This window comes from Nelumbo lutea, chromosome 8, assembly GCF_056320005.1.
Source record: "Nelumbo lutea isolate HS-2025 chromosome 8, American lotus-T2T, whole genome shotgun sequence".
NCBI lineage: Eukaryota > Viridiplantae > Streptophyta > Magnoliopsida > Proteales > Nelumbonaceae > Nelumbo > Nelumbo lutea.
Genome location: NC_142691.1, coordinates 52848534 through 52860953, shown reverse-complemented (window position 1 = coordinate 52860953; position 12420 = coordinate 52848534). Strand labels below are relative to the sequence as shown.

The 12420-nt window shown below is 38.2% G+C and overlaps 1 protein-coding gene across 4 annotated transcripts in view; it reads right to left on the bottom strand.

Annotated features, from left to right (window-relative positions):
- Positions 1 to 762: 762 nt before the first annotated feature.
- Positions 763 to 12420, bottom strand: part of LOC148844194 (Pseudouridine synthase family protein) — a 54585-nt gene continuing 42927 nt past the window's right edge. For 3 of the 4 annotated variants that reach the window (XM_088959984.1, XM_088959986.1, XM_088959987.1), the window contains 5 exons: positions 6117 to 6233; positions 5865 to 5966; positions 5587 to 5745; positions 1696 to 2061; positions 763 to 1607 (listed from right to left, as the gene is read on the bottom strand). In XM_088959984.1, the coding sequence (XP_088816110.1) occupies positions 1593 to 1607; positions 1696 to 2061; positions 5587 to 5745; positions 5865 to 5966; positions 6117 to 6233 (759 nt within the window). In that variant the 3' untranslated portion in view covers positions 763 to 1592. Of the gene's footprint in view, positions 2062 to 5586; positions 5746 to 5864; positions 5967 to 6116; positions 6234 to 12420 lie in introns of all 4 variants that reach the window. The other variant, XM_088959985.1, reaches the window with a different exon arrangement.

Here is a 12420-nt window from a genome sequence, read left to right as displayed (position 1 = left end):
TCACCATTCAGAAACGCCACAAACAATCTAAAGAGTGGGCAATGGTTTTCACTGTGCAAATTCATAACAAGGGCATAGTAGTAATTTTAAGTTTTTAACATCTCCGATTACAGAATATCTTTGATCCCTGCACTGCAATTGTAAAATAATGACAGGACAAAATGATTTTATGCTATAAAATGTGCAATTGAGGACACATTTTTCCTCTTGTCAAGATGCTGCAGTTAAGTGTATTAGGAACTTATTATATTCCATTAATTGTTGAGTTGAAAGATTATCCAATTTAGAAGTAAATTTGGGAAGAGCTGTGTTGTTGTTGGCACCAATTTGGAGGAGGCAGGAATCGAGGAACAAGATGTTTTTCTTGGAACTGGAGCTTCCATTTGCAGATAGGCTGAATCAGAGAACTAAAGCGCACAGTCGAATATTTATCAATTATCATGTAAGGGGCCATAGGCCGTTTGATAGTAGCTTAAGTTGCTGAACTGAAAGATTTATTATTTATTTTTTTAGTTGTTAAAATTATTAAATAATAAAATTTCCAAGTGTATGATGATATACCCAACTTCAGTTTCAGGCTTTCAGCCATTGAACAGTCTACGACCTCCTTAAAATCTTATTCACTAAAAAACAAAGCAATAAGCTTTTCAGTTCAATATATTCAGCTGTTATCAAACAGTCCCCATCTTTTCTGATAGTCATGTGGCCCATCTTTTCTGTGGCTTGAAAATGGACCAAGAAAAATGAACATTAGCGCATTACTTAATTAAACATACAGACACTAATGTATCTGCGTTCAGCCAATCAAATTAGTGATAGGGGAATATTTAATACATCTTAATCTTCAAACTTTCAAAACTTCATCAGCTAGTATTACATAAAAATGTCAACATATAAGGTCCATAGTCTATCTGATGAATAATTTGGATTATATCGCTTAATCATGTTGATCGCTGATGCATGAAACGTTACAGAGAAGTTCCTCAAAGGAAAAATAAAAAATAAAAAATAAAATAAAATGATACAGAGAAAACTAACGAAATAAAATGTTGAAGAAGCTATTAATAACTTCACTGAAAAGTTGATTTATCAGCTGAATTAAGTGTATTCGGGATTTTTGGGTTTTTCATCAAATGTATCTTCTAAGCTTCCCGTGTGATGTGAGGCTTACCTTACAAACCCAGAAGCCGCTGCATGAAAACCCTCCCAAACGGGCACCAAAAAGAAGGCCATTACTCAATGTTGGTTGGTCCCAGATGGCTTGGGGTCTTGGGAGGCGTAGACTGAATACATTACTCAATGTTACAGAGAATTATCTGAATACTGTATCTGCCCCATCCTACATTTGGCTGGAAGTAGGCTGCAGTAAACTCTAAAGGCAGTGCTAACTTGGCCCTGAGTCTTTGAGCAGCTTGTGTCAAGAACCTGGACCGGCATCTAGTCTTGGATGACCTAGCGCTTCTGGATAGTAAAGGAAGAGCTTGACAGTAGCTTCTCAAATTTCTGGCTGGTCCAGCATTCAGAACCACTTCAGCTAACTGACAATCATTTATAATGCCTGAGGCAACCTTATCCCAATCTAGATTTCCTCCTCACAACACTTGCAGCTGTGCATTGGGGACATCTCCGTAGTCAGAAACACCTTTCTTTTAGTAACCTCAATTTATTCTGAATTAAAAAAAAAAACCGTTATACCAAGTAGGAGGACATAAGGTTCCAACTAATCTTCATGTGTGAAGGCATTGGTGCAACAAACCGAAGCACATCTGGTTTAGAATTAAAGTTTGGCAAATTCTGAGATTTCCTGTCCAAAATGTCAAGGAACTTTGCAATGTTTGGAAGAATAAGTTCTCTACAATGGAGATGTAGCAAAGGGACCTTAGATAAGACACTTCCCTTCTGAACGTCCAAACCTTCTGGCCTCCGCAATTTGTATGGCTTCCCTGTTGTTGGCTCAATGTCAACCCGGGGCATCTGCTTCCACTTTTTGTGCACATACCAACCATACTTGTAATCCCCTACAATTGGTGTGCCTAGAGCTTCTGCACAATGGACCCTGAGCTGCAAAAAAAAATAAAGTTGGTATTAGACATGGCCGAATCTAGACGGTTTCAGTGCTTTATAAGATAAAAAATGTTTGAGCAGGGATCCACTACGGTCTTGTGTCAGCCAATGCGATCCTAATCAGTAGTCATCCATGCTGACAAGGGTAACTTGGCCAACACTCAAGGCATTTGATATTTGGTCACTGAAGATTTGCCCTAATTTGGCATGGGCCCTAATTAGGAGTAGTCCTCCATGCTGACAAGGGTAACTTGGCCAACACTAAAGGCATTTGATATTTGGTCACAGAAGATTTGCCCTAATCTGACATGGGCACTAAACTCAACTCAACTAAGCCTTGTCCCAGTTATATAGGTCAGCTACATGATTCCTGTTCCACCATTCCGTTCAGTTCCATATTCATTGTAAACTTGTGACCTCTCAATCATTTCTATTCATTACAACCCATGTTCATTTTGGTCTGCCTCCAGTTCTTCTAGACCCTTCAACTTGTAACAGTCACTTCTCAGAGTCAATCAGCCTGCAAAAGGATTTCCATATTTCTCACATCACAAACAGAATCGCACAATAAACTCTTGGTCTTTTACCACCCCATCCTCTTCCACTTCTGGAATTGGGTGGAACTTGGTTCTAAGAAGGGATTTGAGGGATTCAGACTTTGACAATATTTTGAGCCTTATTGCAATTCTTGATAACGTTGTCTTAAACCCCACTAGGGCGGATTCTAGAATTTGGACACCTCCCAACGGCATTTTTTCTTGTGCTTCTTTCTTCAAAGTTTTAAGTCAGTCCATCAGTCCTACATTCCCTCCTTTTCCTATTGATGAGGTTTGGTGCAGAGCAATACCTCCTAGGGTTGGTAGTTTTTGTTGGGAAGCCTATCTGGAAAGAATCAACACTGGTGATCTACTCCAAAAGAAGAGACCCAATACTTGTTTGTCACCTCAGTGGTGTGTTCTTTGTAAAGCGGATGGGGAGACTGGTTTTCACCTACTGGTGTCTTGCCATTTTGTGAGGTCAATTTGGGAATGGGCTTTGTCCCTATTTGGATGTAGTTGGAATACCCCATCAGACTTGTAAGGCCTTTTTTCCCCTTCTCTTTTCAGGTGGCGGATAAAAAGGGGAAGGACAATGTGGAGAGGACTAAGGGCTGCAGTATGTTGGACACTTTGAGAAGAAAGAAACTCCAGGATATTCTCAGAAGCTCAGAGAGGAGCAGCAGATCTGAGGGCTATCATTCATATTAGGGCGGTACAGTGGCTGAAATCTTTGGAGTTATTCACAGATTACAATGTGGATGACATGTTGAGGAAGTGGGATAAAATTGGAAATTGCACATAGACTAAGTAATGAGTGTGGTTTGGACCCCTCCACCTAGTGGATTCGTGAAACTAAAATTTGATGGGTGTAGCAGGGGAAATCCGGGACAATCGGGGATTGGGGGTGTTTTTAGGGATGAAAATGGGGTCATTTCTGCTATGTTCTCTGGCCCAATTGGAGTGGGTGACTCCCTTAGATCTGAGATCTTTGCAGTTATGGAAGGAGTACAGAAAGCTAAGGAGTTGAACATCAAGAAACTCTTAATTGAAGGGGATTCAGAGGTGGTGATAGGGTGGCTGATTAAAGATCACAATGACTTATGGAAGTACAATAATGAGAGGAGGAAATTCAAGTGGCTGGTGCGGGAGATGGAAGTTAAGATACTTTGGGTTAAAAGATCGGCTAATTCCCTAGCAGACGGTTTAGCTAAACAAGGGGAAGAAAGGGATTCACTTTTTTGGACTAAGCTGTAACTATAGTGTGTTTTCTTTATTTTTTTCTTTTCTTGAGGTTCTTTGTTGCTCTTGGAAGATAAGCATTTTTGTCTTCCTATTGTAAATCTTCTTTTGATGAGTTAATGAAAGTGTTATTGGTCAAAAAATAAAATAAACCCTCTTGGTCTATTTTCCACATAGAGGGTATCACATTACCAGATAATCACCATATGTATTGGGATGACTCAAACACCTGATCAGACTGAATTCTCAAATATCTATAGCAAGCAATATAGATCACAGTAAATAAAAAGAAAAAATCAATGGGAAAAGAGAGAGAAGAATGAATGGAGGACTGGGTTACTACAATCCATGCTCTGATACCATGTAAACAAGTCTGGTTTCAAAGGGGAGAAATGGAAAAAAAATATAAGGAAAAGAGAATAGGTAAAGTCTTTTCAATTAAAGAGATTAGTCTATCCTCTACCTCTCCCGGCCAACCCTATATTTATATTCAACATCTAATTCTGAGAGATTTTACATAAGTACCCCTGTTTATAAAATAATCCAAATCCCTAAAATACCTTATTTAAGTTATAAAACGGAAAGGAATACCCTCTCTCAGATATGAATAAAAATAAAACAATATAATGATGGACAGATATAAAACACCTATGTGCTTGAGCTGTCAAGGGATCCCATAAGGCTGATTGAATTCACTACAACATTGTTTATGGCCAGTGTGTAAACTTTTAGAGAGCAGGTGGGTCAAATCTCATTGCCAGAGGCTTCCTTTATAGTCATAATTTCCTTTCAAGGCTTCCGAAGAAAAAGGCCCTCTTCCATCCATTCGAGTGCACTATAAGAGAGTTACAACTAGTGTTCTTTCTATTGATGAGCAATGACAAACATGAGGTGTAAAATAAGGTTAAAAGCAATGAGCACAATACAAATTGCTTTGTCCCATAAGCCAAAAACACCAACAAACCCAAAAAACAACAGCTAGAAAAAAGCTTACAAATTATAAGGCTTCCGAAGAAAAAGGCCCTCTTCCATCCATTCAAGTGCACTATAAGAGGGTTACAACTAGTGTTCTTTCTATTGATAAGCAATGGCAAACATGAGGTGTAAAATAAGGTTAAAAGCAATGAGCACAATACAAATTGCTTTGTCCCATAAGCCAAAAACACCAACAAACCCAAAAAACAACAGCTAGAAAAAAGCTTGCAAATTATAAGCCGACCCTGGGCATCCCTAGTCCAAACTATCTCTACCTACCCCACTTCTTGGCAACAAATCAGCTAACGAACTAGCACTCATTGGGACCCAGTTGAATGAGGCATTCAAAGAGGCACCTAAAGAGTGAGCTAATCTCACCAAATATCTGAACTGGCCATGGGATCAAATCTTGAGAATTCATCCACTAAATGATTGTCTGACAGTCCCCCTCTACATCTACAGGCATGAAGACCTGTTGCAAGGTCAATTTTTAGTCCTTGAATTAAGGCCACCACTTCAGCTCTTAATGAATTTCCATACCAACTGGACCAAGTAACTCAGCATTAAATTACCTCTGGAACACGAGTCACAACTAGTGTTCTTGTCACAAAGTAATTCAGAAAAACCAATAATCAGCTTCTACATACCTGATGCTTCCTTCCATAATTACCTGATTAATTGAACACAGCGGAATGGCAAAACAGAATTCATGTAGCCGACCCCATATAGTTGGGATAAGGCTTGGATGACGATGATGACAACGACATACCTGATGCTTCCTTCCAGTGAGTGGACACAGCTCAATCCATGTGCATCCATTTATCATAGGACCCAGCACCCAATAATCAGTTATAGCCTCCTGAGAAGCTTCTACACCTGAAGGGTTAGCCAAAATGACTCTTTCTGTCTTTCCATCATTCAAAAGAACCTAAATGAAGGTAATTGATAGTTGGTATTTGGAAAATTAAAACCAAAATATACAAATATGAGTTCAACAGAAATCACTAAATTCCAAAATCTCCATTCAACAAGGTAATAGAAGCAAACCTTTGAAAGAGGTGCACAAATACGACCTTGTTTTTCTCTGGGAGAACCTATAACCAGTGCCCAGTACCTCTGTGTTGTTGTTTCACAAGCATCATTCCAAGTCTATATGATCCATTAGTACACGTACTGTTAAAAATATTACTAAAAGCATTGTTGTAATCCATACCTACCATTAAATTTTCAAGTCTTTTACTATGCAAAAAATGTTCATCCATTAAAATTAAAGCACAATGCGATGCTGCAAACAAGTACCTTTAGTGGAGATTTTGCTTTATTTACATCACTGAATAACCAGTGAAGCCGAGCAATGCTTTCCTTTGTTCTTCCCATTAAAAGAAGGCCACTGCTCTCTCTATCCAAGCGATGCACCTGATGAAGCATGAGAAAAACAGAAAACCTAAAATTTTAAATGAAATAACTGTAACACAGGCAATATGGTAGCAAACCTATACAATGTAACTAAAAACTCAACTAAGCCTTGCCCCAACTATACGGGGCCAGCTACAGGAATCCTGTTCCACCGTTCTACCAGCCCTATCTAAATGAAAATTATGGTTAAGAATTCAATTGAGACAAACTTAACCTAGTATACCTCCTAGGTGTAGCCATTACATAGAAGGCATGTATGTATATTACTTGTGTCATTGAACACAGGAAACGCACTCCATTGTAAGTGCCAATTATTAGGGGTGATCATTTTCAGCCTTTGATCAGAAATCAGGTGGAGGCTGATCCAGTTAGGGGTGTTTGGGGGAAACCAGTGCCACCATGGGCTGAAAGCTTTTGCTTGGTTGGTTGTGAGAGGTTGCATTCTAACCCAGGATAACCTAAAACTTAGAGGTCTTCTGTTTCCAAGTAGGTGTCTGCTGTGTTTTACTGAAGAGGAAGATGTTTCTCACATTTACTTCACTGCAAATTCACATATCAGTTTGGTCCTATTTCTTCAAGTCGTTCAAGCTGGACAGGACTCTATGGCAGATCCAGCTGAAATTTTTAGTTGCTGGCCAAGGATCCATGGTGGTGTTAAATCTAAGATTTTATGGACCTGTATTCCCTTTGCTGTGTGCTGGAAGATCTGGAAGGAAAGAAACAGAAGACTCTCGGAGGAGAAAAAGAGAAGTATGGAAGAGATGGTAGCCGTTATCAGTTTGACAGTTATTGGTTGGCTGCTGCTGCTTCCGGAGTTTCAAGGGCCGAGGAAGGAACATTTTTGTGTTGATTTCTGGGATTCTCTGAATTCATAAAAGGATTGCTGATGACTGTTGTTTTGTTTTGAAGAGCTGTTTTGTTTTGAAATGGTGTTGTAATGTGCCATTTGTATTTGGTGGTGGTAACATCTTGTCACCTAGTTATGTTTGTACTGTTTTCCTTTTAGCAATAAATTTTTTTCTTTATTTATCTTAAAAAAATCATTTTCAGCCTCGCCCAGAAATTCCAGGCTTCGGCCTAGGTTAATTATATATATATAAAAGTATGTCATATTTTATAATTTATATACAAGTATTAGAATATGACACCCATAATACATACGGCAGCCCAGTGCACGACTCTCCTGCCAAAACGGGGTCTGAGGAGGGACAGATGTACAGTCTCCCCAAAAGTTTAAGATAGATACAAATACCTCCCTTCTAATTTCTAATAGGACTTAAACCTCCTCTTTCAGAATAAGATTCCACTAAATTTGGCAGATACAATAAAAAGACTCTTTTGTCCATTATTCTTTAAATTTAAGAACCACCCAAACTGGGAAATAAAGGATTACCACTGTTTTTTTTTTTCTTTTCTGTGAAGGATAAAAATATACATAACACACAAAGGAAATTACATGAAGAGGGACTAAAACCTATTCAAGACAAAAGCTTAACTCTCTAACTAAGACACCAACATATCACCCAGCTTTTTACCAAAAAAAAAAGAACATATGAGCCAGTTTATTTGTATCACGACTAATATGATGAAATGCTAAAGAACCGAGTAATAATAGATATAAAATTCACAAAAAAGCACAATTCGACGACCACAAATATGAATATCCAGCTTGTTCTGTATGAACCTGATAACAATCTGATGATCGCCCATGCAGTTGTAGCCCCTTCACTGAACCATCATAGTAAACTGTTATATCACTATATCAGTATGATGTACAAACTCATCTCTTAACCTTTTGTTAGAATCATTCAAATTCTCAATCCTGGTACGCTCAACCTATTCATGATTCGACAACAAACTTATTTCTTTCTTTATTTAATTGTTAAAATTGTCATAAATTTGTACTTTAGTGCCACAGGGGCATATCTGTAATTTTCTCTATTTTTTTGTGGATCATGTGATCCCTTTGTGCCCAAGTAAGTGGGTTGTGTAGGTCTGAATGATCTGTGACTGCTGTATCTGCAGTTTTCTACTTTTATTTTGAAGATTACAGTAATTGAGTGGCCTAAAATATGAGAAGTGTTATTCATAAGGGCTGTTCAGATCTGATATTGACCATTTTTGCTTCTGGAATTGGTTCAGTAGTGTTGTACTGTGTGTTCCGTATGTGTGGATGGAAGGAAATGGTTGCAAAGTGCTGTTTTGTGAGAACAAGTATCCTTGTGACTGAATTGACTGAACTGTGAAACCCTATCATGTCTTCTGAGGATTCTAGTGTGTCTGGTGTGTCCTATAGTAAAAGAGGAGTGAGTGGAGGATCTAAAATGAATTTTCCTATGGCTGTGATTCCTTTTGATGGACTCAATTACCTAGAATGGTCAAGGGGAATTAAACTTTACAAAACTGCAAGTGGAAAAGTAGGTTATATTAATGGAAAAATAAAAGAACTGAGGTCTAGGGTGTAGAACATGATAAGTGGGACTAGGAAAACAACATGGTGATGTCATAGCTGTTACTGTCTATGCTGCTACAAGTGAGGACGACCTTCATGTCGGCAGAAACAGCTTATGAGATTTGAGAGTAGGCTAATCCACCTATTCAGAATAACAACATTATGCAAAAATCTATCATTTGCAAGTCGCATCCTCAACTTGTAAGCAGGGGGAGAGAAGTCTCTCTGTATACTATTTAGATTTAACCTCAATTTGGAAAGAGTTGAACCACTATCAGAACATGGACTGGAAATGTGATGTAGATGATAAGGTTTAGAAGTCCTTGGTTCCTCAACAACGGGTTTTTGCCTTTCTCTTGGGGTTGAACCCTATATATGAGTCTATTGGGGTTCAGATATTGGGAAGTAAAGATCTCCCATCAATGCAAGAAGTGCATGCTCTAGTACAGTCAAAAGAGAGCAAACGGAATGCAATGAATAATTCTGAGGGGGATCAAATTGGCTTGGTATCTAAGGGAAATGTAGTTGCAAGGGGTGGGAATTCTTTCAAGAAGGGTGACTTCCAGAAGAAAGTTGATGACAAGGATAAACTATGGTGTACTCATTGTCAAAAGTCTAGACATACTCGTGATACATATTGGGATATTCATTGGAAGCCAAAGTGGGCCCAAGAGTTGAGTACGAAGTCAAATCAGAATAAGAAACCAGGACCGCAAAGTCTAATGAAATATTATGTAACAAATATGGCTTCTTAGGAGTCTCAACCCTCTATCACCACCTTGAGCCAAGAATGCTCTTTTGTGACTAACCACAAGGAAGATATCATTAATTCCTTCAATGACCATTTGGAGTTGTACGGTAGGGCAATCCGTCAGATGGATTTTGCTCCTCCTCCCTTGACTTCCTTTGCATCTACATCAAGTAATGGTAATTCTGCCATAGCTTTCCACACGACCTCTCATCCCTCAAACTCCCCTCGGATAATAGATTTTGAAGCCTCGAACTACATGACTAGTAAGTCAAATTGTTTCCAATCCTATCATCTCTTGTCTGCAACGAACAAGCTGAGACTAGATGATGGCTTCTTTTCCACCATAGCTGGTCAAGGAACCATCTCCCTTCCCTTTGGACTTACCCTTTCTAATGTGTTACATGTTCCAAAATTGCCTATAAACTTGTTCTCTGTTAGTAGAATTGCAAACTCATTAAACTGCTCAGTAACTTTTTTTTCCTTCTTGTATGATACAAGATTTGGCCTTAGGAAGGATGATTGTTAGAGGTCGTATGGAGGATGGTCTCTACATGCTGGAGAGTAATGGTCTCTACATGCTGGAGAGTAAAGCTAGTCTTGCAGTTACTGAGTCTAAGAGTTAGTCTAGTAAGAGAGAAATTTATTTATGGCATGGTCATTTTGGTCACTTATCTTTTGAGTCATTAAATTTTTGTTCCCAAAATTGTTCAAGTCGGTGTTAGTGTCTGAATTTACATGTCAAATTTGTCACTTGAGCAAACATTATAGAAATCTTCTTTTTGTTTATAATTAAACATTGTAGAAATCATTTTGCTTCAAGAAATAATAAATATAACTTTCCTTTCCATATTGTTTATTATTATGTTTGGGGCCATTTTACTTTACCCTCTAGAACTGACTATAAATACTTTATTAGACTTATTAATGACTACTCCATATATACATGGGTGTATCAATGCGATCCAAAGATAAAGTGCCAAGGATTGTAAAAGATTTCCAATGCATAATATTCACTCAATTTTAGACAAAATTACCAATTTGACAATGCCAAAGAGTATTTCCATAGTGACCTCACGAAATTTTTTTGCTTTGTTTGGGCCCATTCATCGTAGTTCTTGTGCCAAAACACCCCAACGTAACGGTGTTGCAAAAATGAAAAACTGCCATCTCCTTGAAGTTGCTCATGGATTACTTATACATATGAATGTTCCAAAGGTTTTTGGTTGGATGTTGTTTTATGTGCTGCCTACCTCATCAACCATATGCCATCTTGTTTGTTAGAGTACAAGGTCCCTCATTAGCTCTAGTTCCCCAAAGCTCCCCTATTTTCTATTCCTATCTGTGTGCTTGGTTGTCATTGTTTTGTTCAAGACTTGTCTCCTACTCGTAGTAAACTTGACCCTCGTATTATTCCCTATATATATTCTTGGGCTACCCTCCTTCTCAAAAGGGTTACAAGTGTTTTGAGCCCATTTTCAAAAAATATTGTCTCTATGGATGTGTCTTTCTTTAAGAGTGATCATTTTTTTCCAATTTCTCCTCAAGGGGAGAGTAGGGGAGAGGAAAAACAGGTCTAGATTCTTCCTCTTCCGTTATGCGTGTTCCTTCGTTGTCACAAGGGCCAGCCAAGTTCAAGAGTCGTGGAGCAACTTGAAGCTATACCACCAATAGGAATCTGCTGAATTAAAAAATATGAAAGAAAGTAGTTTCTTGAAGAGAGAAGGAAAAGAGAAGGAGAAGAAGAGAAGTTGAAAAGAAAAGAGAGCAATAATCTGGCCGCCCCCTTCACTTATTATTTATACAAAAATAATAAAACAGTACAAAGACAACTATGCCCTTATAGGGTGGCAAAACATAAAACATATATAGCACTCAAAAACATAATAGAATTTGGACTCACATAACTACTGTGGTCCCCACTTCCTATCTAACAACTAACATAAAACATCTACTCAGAAAAACATAATAAAACTAATTAATCTTCAACACTCCCCTTCAAGTTAGGAGTAAATGTCACACATTCCCAACTTGCGTAGATCATGTTCAAGCTTGTTTTTTGCTACCCCTTTAGTGAGAACATCAGTCAGCTGCAACTCTGAAGAGACATAAGGCAAACAAACTTCTCCGGTTCTTACCCTTTCTCTTATAAAGTGTCTATCAACTTCAATGTGTTTTGTCCTATCATGCTGAATTGGATTGTGGGTAATATTGATTGCAGCCTGATTGTCACAGTATAACATCATAGGTTCCTCTACTTTCACCCCAATCTCACTCAAAAGTGATCTAACCCAAAGAAGTTCTGAGACAGTAGAAATCTGCTGAATTAAAAAATATGAAAGAAATTAGTTTCTTGAAGAGAGAAGGAAGAGAGAAGGAGAAGAAGAGAAGAGAAGTTGAAAGAAAAGAGAGCAATGATCTGGCCGCCCCCTTCACTTATTATTTATACTAAAATAATAGAACCGTACAAAGACAACTATGCCCTTATAGGGTGGAAAAACATAAAACAACGTATATAACACTCAAAAAACATAATAAAATTTGGACTCACATAACTACTGTGGTCCCCACCTCCTATCTAAAAACTAACATAAAACATCTACTTAGAAAAACATCATAAAACTAATTAATCTTCAAGAGACACCATGAGCCATGGATCTATACTCAGCCTCTACACTTGACCTTGCCACAACTGCTTGCTTCTTACTCTTCCAGGAGATCAAGTTTCCACCTACAAAGGTGCACACTCCTGATGTAGACCTCCTGTCATCTAAGCAATTTGCCCAATCTGCATCTGTATAGGATTCTAGCTTCAGATTCTCATGATTTGAGAAAAGAATGCCTCTGCCAAGGTGCTTTTTCATATATGCAAGTATTCTCTCAATAGCTTCCTAGTGTTGAACCCAAGATGCATGCATGTATTGACTCACAACACTAACAGAATAAGAAATATCTGGTTGTGTCATACACAAATACAACAATTGGCC